This window comes from Cyprinodon tularosa, unplaced genomic scaffold (assembly GCF_016077235.1).
Source record: "Cyprinodon tularosa strain WSP-4 unplaced genomic scaffold, ASM1607723v1 ctg714, whole genome shotgun sequence".
Classification (NCBI taxonomy): Eukaryota; Metazoa; Chordata; class Actinopteri; order Cyprinodontiformes; family Cyprinodontidae; genus Cyprinodon; species Cyprinodon tularosa.
The window spans coordinates 367,923-394,896 of NW_024039468.1; the positions used below are offsets into that span (position 1 = coordinate 367,923).

General features: G+C 40.9%; 2 protein-coding genes and 1 long non-coding RNA gene across 3 annotated transcripts; 2 read left to right on the top strand and 1 right to left on the bottom strand.

Annotated features, from left to right (window-relative positions):
- Positions 1-381: 381 nt before the first annotated feature.
- Positions 382-6,731, bottom strand: LOC119772541. Its single transcript, XR_005279270.1, has 3 exons — positions 6,600-6,731; positions 6,283-6,494; positions 382-754 (listed from the first exon to the last, which is right to left on the bottom strand). It is a non-coding gene; the product is annotated as an uncharacterized LOC119772541 (long non-coding RNA).
- LOC119772540 (nuclear factor 7, ovary-like) lies at positions 5,877-7,547 on the top strand. Its single transcript, XM_038268999.1, has 2 exons — positions 5,877-6,147; positions 6,240-7,547. The coding sequence occupies exon 2, from the start codon at positions 6,249-6,251 to the stop codon at positions 7,446-7,448; it is 1,200 nt and encodes a 399-aa protein (XP_038124927.1). The 5' UTR covers positions 5,877-6,147; positions 6,240-6,248; the 3' UTR covers positions 7,449-7,547.
- Positions 7,548-11,268: 3,721 nt separating this feature from the next.
- Positions 11,269-12,978, top strand: LOC119772535 (nuclear factor 7, ovary-like). Its single transcript, XM_038268995.1, has 2 exons — positions 11,269-11,419; positions 11,514-12,978. The coding sequence occupies exon 2, from the start codon at positions 11,524-11,526 to the stop codon at positions 12,694-12,696; it is 1,173 nt and encodes a 390-aa protein (XP_038124923.1). The 5' UTR covers positions 11,269-11,419; positions 11,514-11,523; the 3' UTR covers positions 12,697-12,978.
- Positions 12,979-26,974: the final 13,996 nt, after the last annotated feature.

The window sequence follows — 26,974 nt, forward strand, 5'->3', positions numbered from 1 at the left end:
ATAATTTGAGCTTCTTCATAAGGTTGTATATTTGGGGTTAGAAAGTGAAGGAGCCAGCAAGCAAGATGCAGAGGTATTTATAAACATGAACCACCTCTATAAAGTTTCCCTGTAGAGTGAACACAGTGGGGAGTGCTTGATGGCCTTTTTATTGCCATTTGTTTAGTTTAGTTTTTTTAAGCACTAAGAACCCATTTTAGCTGCAAACCTGCGTGCTGTGTGACCACATAAAAAGCTTTCTGCAAATATTGAACATGAGTTGATCCTAAACTGTGAACGATGGAGTCATCAGTGTAAAAATACATGTTTAGATCTTATTGTTCCTAATCAATTTTTGTACATAATCAGCAGTAGGGATCTAGTACTGAATAAAAAAAAACTAGCGGGGTAGGATTCAGGAAACACAGTGAACTGCTGAACTGGAACTGGAAGAGGGAAGTATCAGTGGTTAGTTCAGGATCCGTGGGAACTTTGAACGACGACTTGTAGAGACAGAGAAAACGGGACTCACGTTAGTGGAGAAAACTTTCTTCCCAGAATCCAGTCGGAGTGAGTTTTTCCAGAGGTTGAGACTCGTTGGAAGGCGGACAGGTATAGACTTGGTTTGACCCTGAGGAGCTATTGAGCGGAGTGTCACTTGGGAATCCAGGAGGACTTGAACTGAACTTGTGGAGGTTAATCCCCTGCTCAGTGTGAGACTCAATCAATCCTTCCATGGGGAGAAGGCCAAACATCCAGCTTGCAGGAAGGCTTCCTGCCAAAAAGGCAAAGACAAAAACAAGGTTAGGCTCAGCGAAAATTAAGACTAAGTTAGTCTCAGCTTGGCTAGAGTACCCAAAAATGGCAAACACTCTGGCGCCGAGGTAGTGACAGTGCATGGCTCAAATAGTCCTCAGTGATGAGTCAACCAGTCGCAGGTGTGTGAGAGGACCAACGAGAACAGGGTGCCACCTGGTGGTGGAGGGAGAGAAAGACACAAAAACACAACCCACACAAACTGGATTCCTAACAAAATCCTTATCAGTTTCTAATTATTTTTCTTTAAAATGTACCTTTACAAAAAATAAATCTAACATTCTATATAATTAGAAGTTATAACAACTATATAAAAGCACTTTTTGTATAAAACTAAGACAAATTGTCCTGTTTAGATTTGTAAGGTCTGCGATGGTCTGGCGACCTGTCCAGGGTGGACCCGTAGACAGCTGGCACCAGCACCCCTCGCGACCCTACAGGGGATAAGCGTGTTAGAAAATGGATGGATGGATAGATAGATTTGAAAGGTTGAGACTGCTTGCTAAGATAAACACTGAAAGCACAGACCAAGTGCCAACTTGTTTAACCCCTGCAGAGAAGACTTAATTTATCTTCTAAAGCTTAAAAGAAATAGGTTTTTTCACTACTGTTCATAACACATATAGAGGCAGTGTTGGGAAAGTTCTCTTTCTACGTGAACTAGTTCAAAGTTCAGTTCACACATTTTAAAATGAACTAGTTCAGTTCATAGTTCATAATTCAAAATTTTGAACTAAGTTCACAGTTCCAAAAAATGAACTATTCTTTTTTTTTTTCATATATTGCTCAATTACACCATAGCCTACTGTAGAACCACAGACAGCAATTATTTTATCAGTTGTAACTCTGAAACTGTGCGTCAGATTTCATCTTCATATCCAGTTTTGAATCCTTATCCAACCAGGGTTTACATTAGCATTGAGGGGACAGCATTTCCCCATTGTTACTTTAACGCTTTGTTGCTGTCCATTCACTTCACACTAGTAGCAGCTGCAGCTTTCACCCCTACAGTATATTCTCAAAAACATCAGGAAAAATGTGCTGCTTGAATGGTCTTTTTTATGAGGAATGATTAAAAGAAAAACAGGAAAGTAGTCTTTAAGGTGCAAATGTTTTCTTTTTATTTATTTTAATTATTTTTTCCATTTGAAATTCCATTTCAGTACATACTAAAAAGGAATACTGGAATCCTGGAAAATTATACCAGGAAGGTTTAAGTGCGGATTTTTTTACTGAAAGCCGGCGGGCAAAGTTTGCAGAGAAATGTAAGATTGTTGCCATCATCCTCACCGACCACCTGGTCATAAAACTGTTTTAAGTGATCATACTGCTGCTTTGTCGCCTCCACGGTAGCCTCCATGCTGCTGTGGCTTCCACGCTGCATTTTGTTTTGATGACGCACGCGGCTGTAGGCTACGACGCTGGTAGCTGGTGTTGCCAGATTGGGTGTTTTCCCCGCTACATATTAAGGCCTGTTTACGGTGTGATTAAGCCGGGGTTTCGCCTGGAGGGCTCTATAGAAATCTGGCAACCTATTGAACGGAGCTGAACTGAGAGAGCGTGCCGTTCACAGACACCAGAATGAACGAGTTCACAATAACGTTCATCAGGCAGTAATGCCGTACGTTCAGTTCACGTTCGCCCAAAATATGAACGAGTTCATGAACTTTCGTTCAATGAACGCGTTCAGGCACAACACTGTATAGAGGACACAGTTTATCCAAACACTCCTCACCCAGACACATTGTTGCCTTGGAACTCTGAGACTGAATGAATAAAACTCAGCCCTGAGACAATCCAGCACATAACTGCAGGGTGTAAGATCCTGGCACGGAAAACTTACATGAAGCACCATCACCAAGTGGCCTGAATAGTGTACAGGAACAAAAGGAGGGAAGACCACCCGTGATGGGTGAGGAAGAGTTTTTTTTTATTTATTTTTTTTTATGTATGTATATAAAGCTACATACATATATGTAAATAGGAAATTAATAGGAGATTGCTTTAAGACACATTTGCTTTAAGAGACTTGACTTAATTTAATTTGTCTTGTGCCGTTTCTCTCTCTCTCTCCAGTCGTCTCCAACTTCCGTGACCTGTCAATCAGCCACACTGCTACTGTGACGACAGCTCAGGGCACTAGAGAGCTGCAACCCCAAGATCTCCTATCGTTTTGCATTGAAAAGGAGCTACTGTGCATGTACAACCTTTAGCTAGAGTCTATGGCCAAAGATATTTGCACCCCAGAGCGGAAATACATCAATCCTACGAGGAACAAAACAGCTTTATTCCTGATTAAAGATTAAAAATTTATCTTGCACATTTAAGAAACATAACTGTAGTAAAGAAATATATTTCAAAAAGAATTTAATTTTTATTTTGTTTTTTTTTGTCTTAATCGAGATCATTGGGTGGGTGGGGCGGTGCCCTAGCGCCCTCTATTGCCCAGCCCCCACTGCCTAAGACTGGTCTTGAGGCCTCCATCCTTATTGTTTATTGACATTTTTTCTTTTTATATAAATATCTATATGCACTGAGTGTTTCAAAAGAAGCTGTACTGCTGCAATCAACACCTTTGTTTCTAGATGTTGGAGCTTGGCCTGTTTTCCAGTGTAGTCCTGTTTCTCTGACTGTGACTAACTGGATGTGCTCTCTTCATCCTCTGACATGGGAGCTGGCTCGGAGCTCGTCTGCCTGGCTGTGTGTTTCCTGGACGGGGCCGCCTGTGGAGCTGGTTGACAGTTGCCTTTTGTATCTATGCTTCTTTTTCTATGTCTGCTTCTGTCTCCTTGAACCCCAGTGGGCCTCAGCAGATGGCCGCTCACACCGAGCCTGGTTCTGCTGGAGGTTTCTTCCTGTTCAAAGGGAGTTTTTCCTCTCCACTGTCGCTACAAGCATGCTTAGTGTGAGGGATTGCTGAAGAGTCAATGAGTCGATGCAATCAACTGGTTTTCCTTAGATAGAAAACTTTGAATTAATCTGACTGGATGATCTGGTGAACTGTGACCTGAGATGACATGATGTGAATTGACCACACATGATATATAAATAAACTGAATTGAATTGAATTAACTGCTATTCAAAGATTAGTCAATGTATTTTTCCCAATGCGGGTGTGTTTTACTTTGCCACAGTGTCTCTCTTCCTGTTAGACTCATAAAATTACTGCAAAGTTGCTGCATACACAGACCAGGTGTCTACCTCGGTTGGAGCTACACAGACACGATTGCAGAGAACTGTGTGCAGTCCAAACAGCCCAGTTGATTCCAATGAGATTTAAGTGCCACGACTTCATACAATCCAATTCTCTGTCAAATCAGACACTAAATGTGTTTGTGTTCTTTCTTATACAGTATCAGGTACTGCTGGAAAAGATCCACTTCTACAATCCAAAGAACTGTAAATCTGTCAGATCTGTACTGCCGCTTAGATCTTCGTTTTATAATGGAAATGCAGGCATCCATAGACTTAGACTTAGACTTAGACTTAGACTTCTTTATTTGTCATTTTGTATGCACAGGGTGCATACAGAACGAAATTGCGTTACATACAGCTTATGAGCGTTGCATTGATATTTCACAATGGCACGAGTTATAGAAAAATACAAAAAGTGCAGCAGTGGTCAAAGTGTGAACAGTGCAGAGGATAAGAGACAGTGTGCAAGTTGCAGTGGTTCAGTGCAAAATGGCATTTGTGCAAAAAATGCGTTATTGAAAAATACAATGAGATGAACAATTTAAAGGGCTAAAAGTTAAAAGTTCAGCAGCATTTGATGCCCGATAATGTGCAATAGGTGCAGAGTTCGGATTGTGGATCAAAGGTTCAACAGTCTGATGGCAGTGGGGAAGAAGCTGTTGCACAACCTGGTGGATCTGCAGCGGATGCTGCGGAACCTCTTTCCAGAGGGCAGCAGGGAGAACAGTCCATGGTGGGGGTGTGAGGGGTCTTTGATGATATTACGGGCTCGGGACACACAGCGCTGTGATGAAATGTCCTTAATGGAGGGAAGAGGAGCCCCAATGATTCCTTCCGCTGTCCTCACCACCCTCCTCACATTCTTCCAGTCAGAAGCTCTGCAGCCTCCACACCACAGAGAGAGACAGCTGGTCAGAACGCTCTCTATGGTGCTTCTGTAGAAGGTTGTGAGGATGGGCGGGGGCAGGCGGGCTCTCCTCATCCTCCGCAGAAAGTACAAGCGCTTCTGTGCCCTCTTCACTAGAGATGAAGTGTTTACAGTCCAGGTGAGGTTGTCCGTGATGTGCACCCCCAGGAACTTTGTGCTGCTGACCACCTCCACAGCTGAGCTGTTGATGAGCAGTGGAGCATGGTGGGGGCGGTTTTTCCTGAAGTCGACGATGATCTCCTTCGTCTTCTCCACGTTCAGGATCAGACTGTTTTCACTGCACCAGTCCACCAGCTGCTCCACCTCCTCTCTGTAGTCCCGGTCGTTGTCGTCCCTGATGAGGCCCACCACCGTGGTGTCGTCCGCAAACTTCACGATGTGATTGGTGGTGAACCTGGGGACGCAGTCATATGTCATCAGGGTGAACAGCAGGGGGCTCAGGACGCAGCCCTGAGGGGAGCCCGTGCTGAGGGTGATGACATCAGAGGTGTTCTGACCGACCCGGACTGACTGAGGTCTGTTGGTGAGGAAGTCCAGCAGCCAGTTTCGAAGGGGTGTGTTGAAGCCCAGATGTTCCAGCTTTCCCACCAGGTGCTGTGGGATGATGGTGTTAAACGCTGAACTGAAGTCCAGGAACAGCATCCGCACGTGGGTGTTCTTCTCCTCCAGGTGGGCCAGGCTCAGGTGAAGAGCAGAGGAGATGGCGTCCTCAGTGGAGCGGTTTCGCCGGTAGGCAAACTGGAACGGGTCGAGTGTTGGGGGGTCCAAAGGTCTCCTGTTATAGTCCCTCTGGAACTCCCTGCGATCCAGAAGAATTTAAAGACTGCAAGATGTAAAAAAGATAGGAGAAGAACAAGGCGAGAGGAGGGAAAGATGTACAAACAGGGAATCTTTCGAACGATTAGATGCATTTTACTCTTCCTGACTTGAACACTAGACTGTGTTAGTGTAAATTACATTTTACACTCCCTGACAAGGTTGTTATGATCTGATTGACACCAATAAAAGTATAAAACCGGATTATCAGAAGCTGTCAGAGCTTGTAGTCCATGAACTTTGAACTCTGCAGGGAAGTGTCCTTCAAGACCTGATTTAGCCGTTTTATGACACGTCACCTGACAGAGCTCAACAGCTTAACCTGAAACAAACCAGGAAACAGTTTAATTTTCTGAATTCTGAGTCCAGGTGGACAGACAGATCTTTAAAGGCTTTCCCGCCGCAATCTGAAGGTGAGTTTGGACAATATCACTAAAACTGGTTTGGGTGAGTTTAACGGAGGAAGAAGGTGGACTCATGTCTGACCGTACTGCGTTGTTCTCAGCCTGAAGAAATGTCTTTGAAGAGCCAGAATGAGAGCTTCTTACCAGAGAGTGATCAGACAACCTCCGCCACTCTGTGCACTCTTCACAATGAGACATTCAAGCTGTTCTGCCTGGACCACCAGCAGCCTGTGTGTGTCGTCTGCAGGGATTCCAAACAACATTTCAGGCACAGTTTCCATCCTATAAACGAAGCTGCACAGGATCACAGGGAGAAACTGTTGACTCTGCTGATGCCTCTGAAGGACAAACTGGAGCTGCGGAAGACGGACAAGGAGAAGTTTGAGGTGGCAGCAGAACATATCAAAGTCCAGGTCATGCAGACCAGGAGACAGATTGTAGAGAGGTTTGAGAAACTCTACCAGTTTCTAGCTGACGAAGAAGAGGCGAGGTTGACTGAACTGATGGAGGAAGAGAAGCAGAAGAGCTGTGCTATGGAGCAAATGCTGACAGCTCTCAGCATTGAGATAGAAGCTCTCTCAGAAACGGTCAAAATCACAGAGGAGGAACTGGAAGCTGAGGATATCACATTCCTGCACAAGTACAGAACAGCAATGCAAAGGGTCCAGCACTGCCCCCTGCTGGAGGATCCACAACTCCCCTCAGGAGCTCTGATAGATCAGGCCAAACACCTGGGCAACCTGGCCTTCAACGTCTGGAGCAACATGAAGGACGTGATCTCATACTCTCCAGTTGTTTTGGACCCAAACACGGCTCACCCTGCCCTCATCCTGTCAGAAGATCTGGTCAGCGTGAGACGAGAGGACAAAATGGAGCTTCCCGACAACCCAGAGAGGTTTGATTTTTATAACTCTGTGTTGAGCTCTGAAGGTTTTGACTCTGGGACCCAAAGCTGGGATGTGGAGGTTGGAGACAGCTCCTACTGGGGCCTCGGTGTAATGGCTGAGTCTGTCCAGAGGAAGGGAAACGTGACCTCTGGATTGTGGGCAATTCATCTCTGCAAAGGAAAATACACATCGTGGTCACCGATGGGTTCGTCCACTTACCTCAACATCCAGGGAGACCTAAGGAGGGTCAGAGTTAATTTGGACTGGAAAAGAGGAAAGCTGTATTTCTCTGATTTGGATACAAACAGTTACATACACATCTTTACGAACACCTTCACTGAAAAGTTGTTGCCTATTTTTAATCCTGCAGAAAAAATGAAAATTTTACCGATGAAGCTTTCTGTGTCGAAATGGAAAGTCTGAACACGGCTTGATGGCCTTTGCATAACTTGAACTAGACTTGAACATCATGTATCCATCTCCAGAGGTTTAATTAGACACCTCTGTTGTCTCAGCCATGTGGTGTGAAGGTATTATCCTTTTACAAACAATTTATTTTGAACAAAACCGAAGCTCCTGATAATTTTCCTATACTTCAATAACAGAAGCCCCAATTCAATCCATACATTTTTTTTATCTTTACATATTGCATTGTTCAGTTAAAAACTTTAAAATGATAAAATAATGAAAATTATCACTTCAAATTAAAGAATTCAATAAAAACATTTCACATTATTATAAGTGGCCTGTTCCAATAAAACCTTTAAAGTTAAGATCATGATGTCAGATTAAATTTTATTGTTTTACTGTAATATTTACAGTTTTATTACATGTTCACCCTTTATGCGGTGTTTATCTGTATTTCAATCAGATCAGGTTATATTTTAATGGGGTTCCCCAAATAGAAATGTGGGATTTTGGAATGTTTTTTGTGAAGTGTTCTTAAAGGAGCAATAAGTAATAATGACATTTCTGCTATGTTAGCTTACCTTAAATGGCTCTCTGTTAAATCCAGAATAGAATATAAAATCCTCCTTTTCATATAAAAGATCCAAATGTTCCTTATGTTCCTAACAGAGCACTTCGCTCTCAATCTGCAGGTTTACTAGTGGTTCCTAGAATTTCTAAAAGTAGAATGGGAGGCAGATCTTTTAGTTCTCAGGCTCCTCTCCTGTGGAACCAACTACCAGTTTTAGTCTGTGAGGCAGAAACCCTGTCTACTATCTAAGTGTAGGCTTAAAACTTTCCTTTTTGATCAAACTTGAACCACGTGGTTCAGGTTATCCTGAGCTACCTCTGTAGTTATGCACTGCAAAAACAATCCAGAAATAAGTAAAAAATGGCTTAAATTAAGTATATTTAGCCTTAATTTGAGCAGGTAAATAAGATGATTTGCCAATGGAATGAGTATTTTCACTCTTAAAATAAGATAGTTAGATAATATTTACTTGAAATAAGACGATAAAATAGTTTTTTCTTATTTTAAAAGGAAATTGTCTTGTTCCATTGGCAAAGTGTCTTACTTACCTCCTCAAATCAAGAAAAAACACACTTATTTTAAGAAAAAATAACTTATTGAGATTTATATTTTTTGCAGTGTGCTGCTATAGGCTTAGACTGCTGGAGGACATAGGGACCCCTTTTTCTGCTTCATTCTATCTCTATTCTCCCACTCTGCAGAATCTGTTAGTTCAATCTCTAACGTTCTTCTCTCTCTGCTTTTTCTCATAGTAGCTTCATCTGGTTTGTTGCTGTTTTACTGCGACTCCATCCTGGAGAGAAATATCAGCTGTGGAGGTTCTCTCTTTCATCCTCTGACATGGTAGCTGCCTCGGAGCTCGTCTGCCTGGCTGTGTGGTCTTGGGTTTGTGGCTGCCTTTTACTGTTGCCTTTTGTAGCTCTGCTTCTGTCTCCTTGAACCTCAGTTGGCCTCGGCTGGTGACCGCTCACACTGAGGCTGGTTCTGCTGGAGGTTTCTTCCTGTTAAAAGGGAGTTTTTCCTCTCCACTGTCGCTACAAGCATGCTTAGTGTGAGGGATTGCTGAAGAGTCAAGGAGTCGATGCAATGAACCTGGTTGAATAGAAAACTTTGAATGAATCTGCATGGATGATCTGTGTTGTGAATTGGCGGCATAGAAATAAACTGAGTTGAACTGTAGTGCTTGCCGGTCAGCGAAGTGGGGGGGGGGGGGGGGGGTGGATGGGGTCAGGTCTGTGGGCCACAGATCCAGGAGGATAGTGTATTTATTAGCAGTGTAAGAATATGTTTAGTGTCTGCCCATGTGTCTCCATTAAGATTGTATGAATGTGAATGGATGAAAGTGAATTTTCTTTGTCTACTTGTTGGGTGTTTTCCTCCCACCCCCACCGAATGAACATCCTAGCCCCATCCTAGCCCTAGCCCCAAGTATGAGCAGGGCCTGTCTGACCCTTCCTCCTGCCAATGACAGGTGCCTGTGTCTGCTGTTATGCTGATGGTTCTCTAAGTGCAGAGTTGGGTACTTGTCGTTCAGAGACCAGGCACCACTGGGAGGTCAACGGTTGCTTTCGTCTGCCCTTCTCTGGTGGGAGTGGCTATCCCAGTGTCTGCCCTTCTCGTGTCCGAGTAATCTCAGATGCCGTCCCCCCCCTTTATCGGTCCTTAGACTTGTGGGGTGAGTCTGGGGCCACCCACACCTACTTTTGAGCATACATTAATTCTGAAGAACCTTTGTATATCCTTTATACACGAACATGCCCATGCATACATACCAGAGGAGATTGGTTCCAGGTGTTCAGGGATACACTCTAATACTAATTACTAAGTTACAGCTACAGATAAATACCAACCTGAATAATATTGTGTAATCGTCATAAGTTTTCCCTCCCACACACATGGATATCTAAGGGATACCCGCTGCTCTTGAGATCTGTTGTCTTTTTTTGCTGTTTTTAAGTGTCCCTCTCATCTCATAAAGGTGTGGAAGCAGAGTTGTAGGAGTTACTGTATAATTTCTGTGTTGTCACTCTTTGCTGTTTTCCTTTGTTTTCTCTATTTTCATGCACCATTTCCTGTCCTTATCTCTGAATCCCTCTTTCTTCCTCTCCTCCATTCCCATCTCTGTGTCTGTTTTATAATATTTTACTCCCTAAATACTTTTCAACAAAGTGGAAAGAAAAAAAGGGCCTTTATTATAATACCATTATAAGTGCATTTGAAACATTTAGTAAAAAGAAATGTTGCTTTCTCGGGACAATACCGATATACTATGCTTGGATTCAATAAGCCATTTTCTTTCACTTAGTATAAGTATTTTTAGAAGTCATCTGCCAGGATAAGTTTATACACTTGAGGCCCCCAAGAGTGACAAAAGCACCTGACCTTAGAAACTAGGACTCAATATTCTGACAGACAGACTAGGACAATTTATTTTTAAACTAAAAGATTGCAGCGATTGGGCGTAATCGGGGCGGATACTCTGCAGAGATAGGAGACACAGGTCAGTGACAGGAATGTCGGGCTGATCATGACTTGGAGCAAAAGTCTATGACCTGAATGAAAGTTCAGTCCACCGTTTGCAGTCATGGCTGCTTCTAGAACCCAAAGCGAAGATGAGCTGCGCCAGCCGACGCTGATGGAGCAACAGTGTCCGTGAGGGGAATCCAAGCCGAGGTCAGTGACACAGTCCAGGATCGGTAACCAGGAAAAACAGGAAAAAGCCAAAACAGACAGAGGCAAGGCAAAAACTCGAATATTCAAAGCAGAAAACAGGTCAGGGTCAGAACAACATAACAGATGCACTTGATCGCTAGAGTTACTCTTTCAACAGCTTTGGTGCTGATGGAAAGCAGGCAAACAACATAAATAGCTGGGGAACCAGGTGGAAACAATTGCCGTTAATCAGCCGCCGGGCGAATTAGACAGGTGAGCAGGAGCAAATGAAAAAGCCAACCATCAGTGCCAAGACCATGACACCTGAATGTAACTATTTTAATGGGTAAGTGAATGTTCTTGGGCATTTACTGTATCATCTTTGAGAAAAGTTTTCATATATCGTCATAATATTCATCCTGTTTTGTGTATATTAAGTCAAAGTTGAACAATGATTTACCTTGGGGGTCATAACAAAGATCCGGGCTGCGCTCTGTACAAATAGTGTATGACAATGATAAGATCGCTCAAGTAGTTCTACAACCCAAACCTTTTGTTCTGTGCAACATTACAAAACTAGTTCAACAGGACATAACCCCACCCAGGTCCTGACTGGACTTGCCTGAAAACAGTAAAATACTTTCACTTAGAAGACAAGCCAACGCTGAGCAAGACTGTTAATGTCAAACAAAGGATCTGAACCTGAAACGAGAGAAGAGCTGCAAAGAAATATAAAGAAAAAACAAGAAGGACCGTAAATACCGTGAGTATAGACGATGCATGAGTGGATGAGAGGGTAGAGAAAATGCAAACTCAACTATCTAACCCCTTTTCTGTTCGTCTCACTTCTCACTTAGAGAAAAAGAAATGTCTTCAGCAGAGGTGGAACCTGTCTGTAATCTGCACGATGAGAAATTAAAACTCTTCTGCCATGATCACGAGCAGCCTGTGTGCACTATCTGCAGGGACTCGAAAGTGCACAATAACCACAGATTTACCCCGGTAAACGAGGCTGCTCAGGATCACAGAGAAGAGCTCACGGGTATCCTCAGCCTCCTGCGGGACAAGCTGAGATTCTTTGAACAAATTAACGGAAATTACAATAAAACCGACAAACAAATCCACGCTCAGTCTCAGCATGCAGAAAAACAGATTAGGGAGTGCTTTAAGAAGCTTCGCAAGTTTTTACAAGAGGAAGAAGACGCCAGGATCGTAGCTCTGAAGAGGGAAGAGGAGCAGAGGACTCAAATGATGAAGGAGAAAATCAGCTGTCTTGGAAAAGACATAAAAACACTTTCAAAAACAGTCCAAGCTACAGAGAAAGAGCTCAGGGCTCCAGATGTCGTGTTTTTGCAGAACTACACGACTGTAGTGGAAAGAGCTCAACAGAGTCTCCTGCTGGATGATCCAAAACTGATCCCAGGAGCTCTGATGAATTTACCCACGCACTTGGGAAACCTGGACTTCAACATCTGGAAAAACATGAAGCAGATTGTCAGCTACTCACCCGTGGTTCTAGACCCAAACACTGCTCACACAGACCTCATCGTATCTGAAGATCTCACCAGTGTGAAACGTGAAAAGAAGCAGAATCTTCCAGAAAACCCAGAAAGGATTCAGTCCTATCCTTCCATCCTGGGTTCAGAGGGGTTTGACTCAAAGATTCACAGCTGGGATGTTGAAGTGGGCGACAATCCTGTGTGGTCGGTGGGGGTATTAGCTGTGTCTGCCCAGAACAAGGTGAGCGACCTGACCAAACTACTGAAAATATCTTTTTGTGATGGGGTATACACAGCCGACTCTGGGACAAATCGTCCGGTGGACCTCACAGTCAAGAAAAAGCTCAAGAAGGTCAGATGTTACCTGGACTGTGACAAGAAAAAACTCTCATTCATTGATCCGGACACAAAAGGAAACATACACACATTTACAATCAGTTACACAGAACGGCTCTTTCCATACTTTAACACCGTGAACGCTCATCCACTGAAGATAGTGGCAGTAGGGGTATCTGCAGAGCCATGTTTGGACAAGAATTAGTGTACATCTTCTTCTTTGGATTTTAGCTTTTACTTTTTAGTTCCCTTTTGTTGTTTTGAATGTAAATGCTTCGGGACAATGGACCCAGTCAGCCGTCACATTCGCAAACACATGCATGACGCATCAGAAATGATCTAAACCCAAACAATCAGGATCTGGTGGTTGGTCCTGTTTTCTCTTAACAAAAGACTGCTGACATTTAAAAAAACAATTTTTATCTAAAGGGTAAATAAGTTCACAGACATATAATGGTCCCTTTTTTCTTTATATTATGGATTTTTTTTTTACTTATATACATAATTGCTTTAAGTTATAAACATGATAAATGAGAGGAAGAATATCTGTGCATATAAAAAAAAAAAATATATATATATATATATATATATATATAAAGCCTAAATATATTTTTTTAAACCTTGTTTGATCTAATGTACGTTACCATGGTTGCACTGCTAATTCAAATGTTAAATATTTCTGTTGTGTTAAAGTTGATAACTACAAATTAAACTCTCCGGTAGGTGGCGTACTTTCACATTCTCTACCAGGGTTGCTGGGTCCGCTAATGCTGAAGCTAATCAAACATTTTATTTACTTTTCATAAGTAGCATTAACCTCTGCGTAGCTTCTGAGCCCTGTTATTTTCATAAAGCAGGATGAGTATGAGGGCAGGGATCTTTCATTGTGCTCTACTGGTTCTGGTTGGAAAAAGTTTTTTCTTCAAATGTTCTATTATACTTAATTGGAATAAATTCTGTTAAAACTTGATATGCTTTTTCTTTTTTGCATTACATGGAGATGACATTTATTCCCTTTGGAAGAAAGGACCGAGGATCAAACACAACGATTCAATTAAATTTTTTCAATTCAGTTTATTTATATAGCACCAAATTCACAACACATGTCATCTCAAGGCACTTTACAATTCAACCAGATCATCCAGTCAGATTGATTCAAAGTTTTCTATCTAAGGAAAACCAGCTGATCGCATCGACTCATTGACTCTTCAGCAATCCCTCACACTAAGCATGCTTGTAGCGACAGTGGAGAGGAAAAACTCCCTTTGAACAGGAAGAAACCTCCAGCAGAACCAGGCTCGGTGTGAGCGGCCATCTGCTGAGGCCCACTGGGGTTCAAGGAGACACAAGCAGACATAGAAAAAGAAGCATAGATACAAAAGGCAGCTGTCAACCAGCTCCATAGGCGGCCCCGTCCAGGAAACACACAGCCAGGCAGACGAGCTCCGAGCCAGCTCCCATGTCAGAGGATGAAGAGAACACATCCAGTAAGTCACAGTCAGAGAAACAGGACTACACTGAAAAACAGGCCAAGCTCCAACATCTAAGAACAAAGGTGTTGATGGAAGCAGCACAGCTGATATTGATCTCCAGGATGGAGTCACAGCAAAACAGGAACAGACCAGAGGAAGCTACTATGAGGAAAAGCAGAGAGCAGAACGTTAGAGATTGAACTAACAGATTCTGCAGAGTGGGAGAATAGAGATAGAATGAAGCAGAATGATGAAAAAGGGGTCCCTATGTCCTCCAGCAGTCTAAGCCTATAGCAGCATAACTATAGAGATAGAATGAAGCAGAATGATGAAAAAGGGGTCCCTATGTCCTCCAGCAGTCAAAGCGCAAAGCAGCATAATGCAGCGATAGCTCAGGATAACCTGAGCCACCCTAACTATAAGCGTTATCAAAGAGGAAAGTTTTAAGCCTAGCCTTAAAAGTAGACAGGGTGTCTGCCTCACGGACTAAAACTGGTACAGATTTATAAGTACAAATGTCAAATTTATGAGTAAAAATCACAAATTTACAGGTCTAAATACAAAATCTATGAGTCCAAATCAAAGATTTATGAGTGCAAATCATTCATTTACAATTACAAATACATGAACCTAAAATCACACATTTAGAAGAATGAGTCTACGCCTGATGAAGCTGCTACTCTCCTTACCCGTTCCTGGCATTAATGCACCTGAAAGTGGCTCCCCAACAAAATTTAAATGAGGAGAAGAGAAAAGAAAGACCAAAACAGAGCCACTTACCAATTATTATACTGCTGAATACTGAAAACAACATTTCAGCAAAAATATAACATGACCCTCATTTTCTGGCTACGCCATTACGCCAGAGCAACACACCAGGGTTCCCGCATCAGAGACAATTTCCTAATTTTCTGGCAAATAGAGACATGTTTATGGGGTTAGCGACGAGCTCGTGAACACCCTGCCATGAGGGGACTTATATCCACTAATAAACACATATGCTGACATGTGACTAAAGGAGGTTTTGCAGGATGAGCACAGAGAGGAGGACTATGATTGTGCAAAAATCCTGGATGCACTGCAAGCTATTTAGGATTATGATGCAGGCCTGTAATCATAATAACGAATGGATACACAGCAGCTATTGATGAGTGTTATAATAAAAGGGCATTTTCTTCACAGTGAAGTTTATTCTGTAAAATGATGGGAGGAAAAATGCTATAAAGAAAGGACTTGAAAGAGCAGAGATGTGGTGCACTGAAGGAAAGCATAAACAATAAACAGAAAAAGAAAAAAAAAACACATAAGAGACATCAGTGCAATTATGTGTGAATGTCTTTCATCATGGGAGCCATGCACAAACTTCAAACAAAACCGCATTAGAACGTCGTCGTTAGAGCTACACATTTTCTGCAGACAAAAGTAAACTGTGCACTCACTGCTTATTGCACACTAATATATTGTTTTTATGTGAATTTCTTTGCTCGTTTAAAATGTTCTTTCATGTTTTATTCTCACAATGTTGAAGACTGCTCCTTTTTATTCCTGGGAAGTTTTCACAGACCCAAACAAAACTCAGAGGATAATCACTCTGAGGCCTTTCACAGATATTTATGTCTAAAACAGAACTGTGTATTATTACAGATCTTTAATATGTCAAAAAGAAATAGTTGTACAATATCAGCGTATGCAACAGAAACAGTTGCATACGCTGCAACATTCACATAAGAAAAATATGAGTAATATATTATTCAATTGTAAGATCATCTATATTGTTACTAATTGTATATATTTTTCTTGATGGTAAAAATTGAAATGCGTTCATGGGCGTTTCTAGACAGGGGCCATCAGGGACCGGTGCCCCTGTAGATCATATCCTGGCCCCTGTACTGATCACATAATACTCAAAGAAATTCTAATAGGAACAGACATGGTTACTGATAGGTTATTTGGATCTATTTCATTTCTTTTTCTTTACAAATTCTCTTTAATAATTATTTAAAAACAATAAGGTGATAGCTTCAGTAATATTGAGATAGTATCCCGGTTTTCATCTGCTAAATGTTTTTTTCAAAATGAATAAAAATAACTTTTTACTAATATACTAATTTTTACAGCTGAATCACTTAAATTAAGTAAAAAATATGTAAAATACCAAAATTATGAATGTATATGTGTCATGATTTTATCTAAAGCTCGGACCCACATGCAGTGAAACCAATTCAGAGAGACACAGATGAAAAGTTTAACAGGTTTTATTGAAGAGATAATGCACGGTGCTCTGTTGCTCAGAACTCTGCTCTGCCAGAACTGGAAGGTGAGGGGAAGACAGACTATTAGTTCAGGCTCAGTGGGAAATTTCATTCGTTGATTTGAAGAAGAGGATCTTGTTGTTGACTCACGTTTCCAGAGAGGTGAAGGATCTTTGACTCCAATCTGTGTGCTGTTTTCCAGAGTTTGTCTGACTCGGTTGAGGGCGGAACAGGGTTTACCCAGAACTCGGATGGTTTAGGCGAACGGAGATGCTGATTGCCACTCAGATTTCCTGCTGTACTTGAACAGGTCGTAGTGAAGAGGATTCCCTTGCTCAGAGAGTAATTTCAACGTCCTCTCAAGGAGACTGGATCCAAACCTCCTGTTTGAATCATTTGTTACTCCTCCTGTCATTCATGCATTTGTTACTTCAAGGCTGGACTATTGTAATTCTTTACTATCAGGAAGTCCACAAACTGTAGTTAAAAGCCTTCAGCTGATCCAAAATGCTGCAGCCAGAGTTCTGATGAAAATTAAAAAGAGAGATCATATCTCGCCTATCCTGGCTTCTCTTCATTGGCTTCCTGTTAAATCAAGAATAGAATTTAAAATCCTCATTCTCACATATAAAGCCTTAAATGGCCAAGCTCCATCTGATATCAGAGATCTGATTGTTCCTTATGTTCCTAACAGAGCACTTCGCTCTCAATCTGCAGGTTTACTAGTGGTTCCTAGAATTTCTAAAAGTAGAATGGGAGGCAGATCTTTTAGTTATCAGGCTCCTCTCCTGTGGAACCAACTACCAGTTTTAGTCCGTGAGGCAGAGACCCTGTCTACTTTTAAGGCTAGGCTTAAAACTTTCCTTGTTGATAAAGCTTATAGTTAGGGTGGCTCAGGTTATCCTGAGCTATCTCTATAGTTATGCTGCTATAGGCTTAGACTGCTGGAGGACATAGGGACCCCCATTTCATCATTCTGCTTCATTCTCTCTCTATTCTCCCACCCTGCAGAATCTGTTAGTTCAATCTCTAACCTTCTGCTCTCTCTGCTTTTCCTCAGAGTAGCTTTGCCTCGTCTGTTCCTGTTTGGCTGTGACGTCATCCAGGAAAGAAACATCAGCTGTGCTGCTTCCATCAACACCCTTGTTTATAGATGTTGGAGATCGGCCTGTTTTCCAGTGTGGTCCTGTTTCTCTGACCGTGACTGAGTGGATGTGCTCTCTTCATCCTCTGACATGGGAGCTGCCTTGGAGCTCGTCTGCCTGGCTGTGTGTTTCCTGGACGGGGCCGCCTTTTACAGCTGCTTGTATCTCTGCTTCTGTCTCCTTGAACCCCAGTCGGCCTCAGCAGATGGCCGCTCACACTGAGCCTGGTTCTGCTGGAGGTTTCTTCCTGTTAAAAGGGAGTTTTTCCTCTCCACTGTCGCTACAAGCATGCTTAGTGTGAGGGATTGTATTCCAGACAATGAGTCAATGCAATCAACTGGTTTTCCTTAGATAGAAAACTTTGTATCAATTTGACTGTATGATCTGGTTGAACTGTAAAGTGCCTTGAGATGACATGTGTTGTGAATTTGGCGCTATATAAATAAACTGAATTGAATTGAATTGAATTGAATCCCTGGCTCAGTTGAACCCTCCTGGGAGAGGAGGTCCGAAAAGGTCCAGTTTGCAGGATGACTTCCTGCCGAGAAGCAAAGACAAAAAAAACAAAACAAAGTTAAAACTCAGGGAGACAAGAACTCAGTCTTACTCAGCAAAAACCCAGCTTGGCTAGAGTACCCAAAACTGGCCAACACTCTGGCGTCGAGGTAGTGGCAGTCAGCAGCTTAAGAGCACTCCGTTAACGAGGAAACCATCGGCAGGTGTGTGAGGAGGCGGACCAGAACCAGGCGCCGCCTGGTGGTGGAAGGGAGACAAACACAAAAACAAACACAAAGACTGGAGCCCTGACAATATTGACCTAATAAGACATAGATTTTAATGAAACCCAATTGAATAGAAATTTCTCTTCATGCAGCTCTCTTAATATGCATTTCTGGGCCCCCATGAAAACACGCTGGCCCCCTCCTGGCCCCCTGGTACATTTGGTCTAGAACCGCCACTGCATGCGCTTGAAAAGCCTGTTTCCCAGCTTTTAGTGTCATTCCATTGTCACGAGTACAGATCAATGAAATACACCCTCTGCATTTAACTCGTCCCCTTGGAGGGCAGTGGGCTGCCATTGTGCAGCACCCGGGGAGCAGTGTGGGGTTAAGGGTCTTTGCTCAGGGACCCAGAGTGGCAGTCTGTGGGAGTGGGGTTTGCTCAAAACAGTCCTGTCATACTGAGCTGTTACATATACTGATATTGTACAACTATTTCTTTTGAACATATTGAAGATCTGTAATCACAATCCACAGTTCTGTTTTTGGAATGAAATATCAGTCCTTTTGGATTTCTATTAAACAAAGCAGTTGTTTTATACTTGTAAATGATCTTTTTATCTTTTTTTTTATGTGTTTTTTGTTTATTTTTTTATGTACTTTACCAGGAAAACCTGAACATTTTAGGAATCACAAAGAGGGATGCCAGTTTATTCAAAATTAATCAATTTTACTTGAGTTTAGCTCAGTTTAGATTGTCTTTTCATTACATAAAGGGCCTAATTTATATATTTTAAATGTTAAAACTAAAACATATTTTTATGATAAAATAAAACATAAACCCAATGCAATCTGAAAAACTCACACAGAAGGAAAAGATAATTAGAAGAACTTTATTGATACAATTACTTTAGGCTTTGGCGCTCAGACCTCGGCAGGAAACATTAGAGCTGAATTTTGCTTTGATGTGCTTAAACAGGAGTAAAGAACAGGGATGTTTCCCCCCCAGCCCTGAACCTGGTGGTGGAGTGGAGATAGATGGAGTTGGTCAGTCTGTAGACTGCTGGTTGGAGAGACGGTCTGCTGAGCTTTATGGGGAGATCCAGTGGACTGCATGAGCTGATACTATAGCTTCACTCAGGGACCTGGAAGATGGAAGTCCAGTTGGATAACACAGGTTTACAGAACATGTCCATGATGAGCAAGCATGAAGCGACAGTGGAGAGGAAAAACTCCCCGTTGGGAAGAAACCTCTGGTAGAACCAGGCTCAACATGGCGGTCTTCTGCCGTACCGGTTGAATTGAAACAGGGAATGCAGTAAGAGTCCAGGAGGAATGACGCTCTGATGAGGCTTTAGCTACGATGGTGGAGAAGGCTAGGCTCCATTAAAGGTATAGAGGAAGATCTTTTATTTCCGGGTGGATCATCTCAATAAGTAGTCCTCCTAGCTGTCAATCATTCTGGTGATATGTTAACATAAGGCCGTCCTACGTCTTTGACCCGTTAACCATCTTTTTCTGTGCATGCACACTTTCAGGCGTAGATCTGTGGTGAGCTACGGTTTCAGACAGTCATTGAAGCTCATATTCCTCACCGCGGTTCTTTGAAAATGGCCGAGGGTCGTAGGAGAAAAAGTGTTTACAGTGTATGAGAAGAAAAGAAATGCAGAATGTCCTCCACTTTTCATCACATCCTTATCTTGCCAGAACAACAAAAATGTGCTACGTGGCAAAGACCTGTTTCAGCATGCAGCACAACTAAATCGCTGGTATTTAGGTGATAAGGAGTTTTTCCGGTGTCTATTTTTACAAAGAGAACCTCATAAAGTTCATTCTGCATTCTTGTCTCCGTTAAAGAGTGTAAATCACAGGTGTCAAACTGGTTCCAGAAAGGGCGTGTGGCTGCAGGTTTTCTTTCCAACCAAACAATAGCACACCAGACTCCAGTCATCTCATCAAGTCATCATGTTTAGATTGGACTCCCTTGATGAGATGACTGGAGTCTGGTGTGCTATTGTTTGGTTGGAAAGAAAACCTGCAGCCACACGCCCTTTCTGGAACCAGTTTGACACCCCTGGTGTAAATAATCCCAGATTGGACTCCGGATTGATTCATGCCTCTGCTCAGGCACACTGCAAAAAATAAAGATTGAAATAAGTCTTTTTCTCTTAAATAAGTGCTTTTTTTATTGGAAGAGGAAAGTGAGACACATTGCCAATGGAACAAGATAATTTACATTTAAAATAACAAAAAAATAATTGCATTGTCTTATTTCAAGTGCATTTTATCTATTTATGTCATCTTAAAAGTGAAGTTCGGTCATATTCAGATCTCAAACTTCTGAAAGTTCTTTAAATCTGAAATTATTCCATCCTGTTCAATAAATGATCAGTGTTTTTAATTCAGAGTAATTTTCATGTGAATGTGCTTTACTGGAGGCATCCATGTTTGTCAAAGAACACTACTGCCACCTACTGGTTAGTGACGTCACGGTGCGGTATCGGCTGTTGATCAAGTCCCAGTGCTGTATCTGGTGTTTGTCACAACGCGCTATTATCCAAGTCATCTTGAAAACATTCTTCTTCCAAATGTTGGCTACATATTACGGGTTTTTTCTCTGGCCAGAAGTTCGATGGCAAATCCTCCCTCTTCAAGTTGGCGATCCAACGACCAACCCGTCCGTGGAGGATCAGGAATCAGAAAGGTGGAATAACTCTTTTTTTCACTTTTCCCCGATGTATTCCAGCATCCAGCTGCCATGCACGTGGGCATTGTCAGTTTCACTATAGCTCTGGTGAATTTCAATGGTGAAGTCCTCTGGAAATCTTCAATAATTGTTGTTGATTGCAGATGTGTCTAGTAGTTCCCATTGATTTAGCTTGTAAAGCGGGGAGAATGGCGCTAGGCTTACCGCACCGTGACGTCACTGCTGGAAGATGGCAGGAGGGAGGGGTTACTATATTTGGGTGAAAATGTATTTCAGTATTTTATTACCTTCACCTCGTCTATTGTGTCTCAGTCGTCCAGTCTATCCACCAATGTATCTATACATAATTAATTAATCGTCATCCAGCCTATAGAGTCAGAACTTATCATTATAGATAGACAAAATGAGGATTGTTACACTGAGAACAGCAGTGAATTTAATATTTTTGGTTATGTAATGTTTAGCACAGGCATTTAGTTTTAAAGTCAACTCATCAGTAGGTAATTTTTTTTTTCTTACCAGTTAACATTTTGTAAAATAAAAACCAAACCTGATGTGATGTGATGGAGTCCCAGCTGTGTGGAGTAGATCACACCACATCAGAGCTGACAGCTGAAGGTATTTTCTGTGATGATCATTAGAAAGGAGGCCCTGGATACAAGCTGTGTAATTATCATCATGTTAGCTGTCATGGAGATTAGGGACTGCGTATGGTTGAGTGCGCTCGCTGCTGCGAATGGAACACGTTTGATAATTCAGTTTGGATGCACAGACATCCATTCACACGTCTGTCTTCATGAGTCACTTCAGCGACGCTGGCATTTAAATTACAGACAGCAGTTTTTCTCTGACGGCTAAATGTAGCAGCGGTCCAAGCTTCTGACGCTGATGCTTTAATTACTTCGATGTGAGCAGATAGGCAGACATGAAAAGAACAGGTGGGTGACTTTTAACAGCTGTGGAAGCCTCTTTGCACAACTTTCAACAACTCTGTCATGACCCTGGAGCTGGAAAAAACTCTCTAGGAAAAGGACTTTTGTTAAACAATCATTTTTTACCAGCAGGTCCTTTCTGGTTTGTTATTTGGAATGTAAACAAATAATCAAGTTATTATTAATTGTCGATTAATGTTTTATTAGATGAAAATTTCTTCCATCTGATTAACTAATAAGGGTTAGGCATTTCTTTCAAATTTGGAATGATTTGACATTTAAATATGATTTCCCTACGACTTTTAGTTCCTTTTAGAGTTTTCATTTATTTATTTTTAATTGTCTTTCTCTGTTTTATTATTAATTGGTTTCTTTTCTATTTTTGTGTACTTGTTTTCTTGCCATTTTGTGTTTATTTATTTATTTTTTGTGTGTGTGTGATTCTCTGTTGCCCCCTTGTGCCAGTCTCCTTCTAGTTACTTCCATCCACACCTGCTCTTTGTTAGCAGATTAGCCCAGTCTTTGTTCCGTCTACCTTTTATAGTCCTCTTGTGCAGTCTCTCAGAGCTGGTTTCTCTTCACTGCTTTGCTCCCCATGTTTGTTTCTCTCTGGCATCTCCTGGTTTTGGTTTATTTTATTCTTCATGGATTTGTGCTTCTGTTGCCATCAGAATTTAAATTAAATCTGCAAAAACTGATCTCTGCCTCCTTATCTCCAGATTTGGATTCTCAACTAACTTCCATCAAACATGATAGTATTCAGTGAATGTGTTCATGCACAACACTGACTACTATAAAATGAATGTGGTATACTAGGAGCAGATTTATCATTTAATTCATTATTTCAAAGAAACGTAATTAAATTGTAGAAGGCATTTATTTGTGTTAAAGCTTTAAATAATGCATGTTGATTTTTATTTTTAGTTCTTGGAATAGTGAAACGTTATTGGGATCATAGCTTTGGATTCAACATGCATTAATGTCAGATATGTTACCTTTGCTGCAGCATTACTGTCTCGTTATATATTTAATCTAAATATATTTAAGTGTTATCAGGGAATGCAATTCTATGGAGCTAAATTGGAGCCATAAAGATTTTTTACCTGAAAAAAAAAATACATCTTGGAAAAAAAATATATGAAACTGAAAAATTATTTGAATACTTTTTTTTTTTGGTGACATTTAAAATAGTGGTTCTACCTAAAAAAATATTCCTCAATGTATTTCTGTCACACAACTACAAACAATTGATTTTCCGATTTATAGTTTGGGAGCTGGACTTGTTTTAATTCACAGATGTAATTTCAGGCTGAATTCGCCCCTAAGACCTTCTGGGCTTAAGGGGTTAACAAAGGCATCGGCCCCTGCTGGCCCCTGTCAAAACCTCGCATCCTGTTAAGCGAGATAATAAGCAAGTCTTTATTTTTTGTCTTCTCCCTTTATTTTGTTTCGTGTTTTTCCTCATTCTTTAGCTTTATAGAAAACATTAGGGAAATGAGGAAGGGATTTCTAGGCTGATGAATACTTTAGTATTTACCTGCTGTAAACAGCAAACATCCATCTATAGTTACTGTGTTTATTCAGACCAGTTTGGTGCTTTAATGCATCTTAATAATTCACTGCATACTTCCATATCCCTGTCTGTTTTCTCCAGCCCAGCTTTCTGATCCTTGTGTTTTTTTTTTGTTTTTTTTACCCCACAGCTCTGTAATGTTAGGATTGGTTTTAGCTATTTCCCAGCATGGAAGTGATTGATTCCTTCTGTTTACTAACTGGATGGCCTCATAATTCAAAACTGCATCAGCCTTTACTTTCACAGGCCTCCCATTGTCAAACAAATGCTCAGATGGTTTTATCTGAAGGGTCAGGATGATTGGTGCATGTAGAGTTAGAAATATAAGCTCTGGTTATTGTTTATTAGAGTCTTAGTAAATCAAAAATGTGGGGAAATTACAATTTATATCAATTTCCATTTCTGTTCAAGTATTTGTTATGATACTACACTGCAAAAATAATCTAAAAATAAGTAAAAATGTAAATTGAGTGTATTTACTTTTAATTTTAGTAGGTAAACACAATGATTTTTCCAATGGAATGAGTATATTTACTTAGAGAATTAGATAATATACACTCGTAATGAGACAATTCAATTGCATTTTCTTAATTTAAATGTAAATTATCTTGTTCCATTGGCAATGAGTCTCACTTACCTCCTAAATTCAAGAAAAATGCACTTAGTTTAAGAAAAAAATGTCTTATTTATTATTTCCATTTTTTGCAGTGTTTGCTGCCATCCTCTGGAGAAACCTGGTATAACACCTTTGTTTCAGTCAGTCCTCATCTTAACATGGTGCTCTGCTCAGCTGAACAACAACCTCAACCTTTATAAAGGTTTACATGACTGCAATAATTGTTTTGTTAAAAAAAAAATATATATATATATATATATATAAAGAGAGAGAGAGAGAGAGACCAAGTATTTCCAAAGGAAATTTGGTTATTCCTAACCAACAACATGATTAATGTTTTAATATCAGAATCAAACAGTTATCACGCCTTGGTTAACATGAATATCAAGGACTTTTCAAGGATCATTTGGACCAAACACAGCAGCTTTGTCCCCAGTGGAATGAAATTAATAAAACATTTAATTACAATGCAAATTACATAAAAAACTGAATGCCATAGCAGTTGCTGAATCAGATTTAATTAAAAGATATATATATAATATTAATTTATATTTTATGGAGCCTAGGCGGAAGTTCAATTGAAGAAACTCGCGGCAAAGACAAAGTTATTGTATTAAAAAAATTCTCATAATTGTCTTTTCTCTTCGTGTGAGTTTTTCAGATTAAACTATACATACTAATAATAATAATATTTGATATGAATGTTATATTATACAATTAGAATATAAAATATTTTAATATATAATGTATAAAGCCTAAGTTCAACTGGTAAAATCCTATCAAAATAGATGGACCTGTCCAGCTGGATAGATGAGGCTATGATGAAGCTCTTTGATTAACCTCAGCAACTGGATTGTGGTTCAGTTTCCAAAAGCTTACATGCGTTTTAAAGACTCACTGAGGCCATCTAGTGGCAAGTAAACATTCAACAGCAAAAATCTATCCAGTCTCCATACAGCAGGGGTCACCAATTCAAAATCAGGGGGTCCGAATACAGAAAATCATCAAGCAGTAAAGGTCCGGACACATTTTTTATTATAATCTGTTTCTTTAAACGGAATTTAACACTGAAAGTAAATTAATTGTTAAAAAATCTGAAAAAAAATGTCCATTTTAAAATCTAAATGTTATTTTTAAGTAGAGAACAACAATCTTTCAGTTTGGTTTATAGACAATTTCCTGATTCCCATATTCTCTCAAACCCCTGAACTGATGGTTTGTTATTTTCTTTCTTATTTCTGTCTTAATGTTGGCAGTGGGCTTTATGCTGCCCTGCAAGGCTTTAAACCTGGGTTTGAATGGAGACTAAGCCATTCTCAAGCACATATCAAGGTGCTCATTTTGAGCCTGGATCCAGATTTATTTTTGATTCTGTTCATGGTGGAGAATCCTGCTTCACAGCAGCAGGTTGAGCCAAACATCCTCTAAATGTGCAGGGTCATCTTTGAGCACCATTTCACTTTTCTTTCACCAGTTCACCGCAGTTCTTCCAGCAGTCCACACTTTCTCTGCTCTCTTTTTCTCATGGTCTTCTCCTTCTTTCCCATCGCCCGGCTTGCCACAGGTTTGCCTGCTGTGTCTAAAAGTAGCAGCAGCAGCAACCCAGACTGACAGCTCATTGGCTCATTTGGATCACGCGCAGCCTGGAGCCGGACGCTCTACCGTATTAACAGGAGAATGTTTTAAGAAAAGTCTCCTGGGTCGAAACACTACTTTTCTTTTCAAATCCGCTAATTTTTAAGGATTTCAAGGACCCATTGGAATCCTGTCAGAATCAACTAGTATATGCTACTGATCAAGACTGTATAATTTGGACCTTGACTTTGATGTCCAATCACACCATAGTCAGCAGTTCAATCAGCAAACCCTCTTATAGGGATAAAATAAAGACAATTATTTGCGGTGATTTCATGAATTTAGCATTAATCAGTGAAAAAAAAAAAAAAATATTTATGTTGTGATCACTTAATCTGGGAGCTGCAATTTTTGCCCAAATATAGTAACCCCTCCCTCCTGCCATCTTCCAGCAGTGACGTCACGGTGCGGTAAGCCTAGCGCCATTCTCCCCGCTTTACAAGCTAAATCAATGGGAACTACTAGACACATCTGCAATCAACAACAATTATTGAAGATTTCCAGAGGACTTCACCATTGAAATTCACCAGAGCTATAGTGAAACTGACAATGCCCACGTGCATGGCAGCTGGATGCTGGAATACATCGGGGAAAAGTGAAAAAAATTAGTTATTTCACCTTTCCGAGGATTTGCCATCGAACTTTTGGCCAAAGAGAAAAAACCCGTAATATGTAGCCAACATTTGGAAGAAGAATGTTTTCAAGATGACTTGGATAATAGCGCGTTGTGACAAACACCAGATACAGCACTGGGACTTGATCAACAGCCGATACCGCACCGTGACGTCACTAACCAGTAGGTGGCAGTAGTGTTCTTTGACAAACATGGATGCCTCCAGTAAAGCACATTCACATGAAAATGACTCTGAATTAAAAACACTGATCATTTATTGAACAGGATGGAATAATTTCAGATTTAAAGAACTTTCAGAAGTTTGAATTTTAAATAAGATTAGACTTTTCCTTTAACCCTCTTTCCCATTGAAATGAACAGGTTAATGCTTGCTTTTCAAACATTGGTCGATCCGCTAGAAGTCGGCATATAGCTCCCTTCTCACCGGCAAAAAAAAAAATGTCTGACCACCTCTGGTAAGATAGGTGGAATCTCTCTCCCTAAAGCTGCATGTCTGGTGACACTATGGTGGGTGAGCGTTGAAGATGTTACCAGTGAGACAAAAATTAGGAAAGTAAACAATGGAGAGCAACATGGAAGGAAGGCAGGCCGTAGTCAGTCTGCTTTATTGTTTCACACTTTTATCTTTCTGAATCCCTCTCACCACAGCTGCAGCACGTTTATCAAGTGTGAACAGAGTTTTTTTGGCCTGTTCGATAAAGCGCCACTGGCGCAGTGTGTTGACATCCGTACGTTGCGTTCAATGGTATCACGTAAATTATAAGGTCGACCCGGATCTGATGTTCCCACTGTATGCTG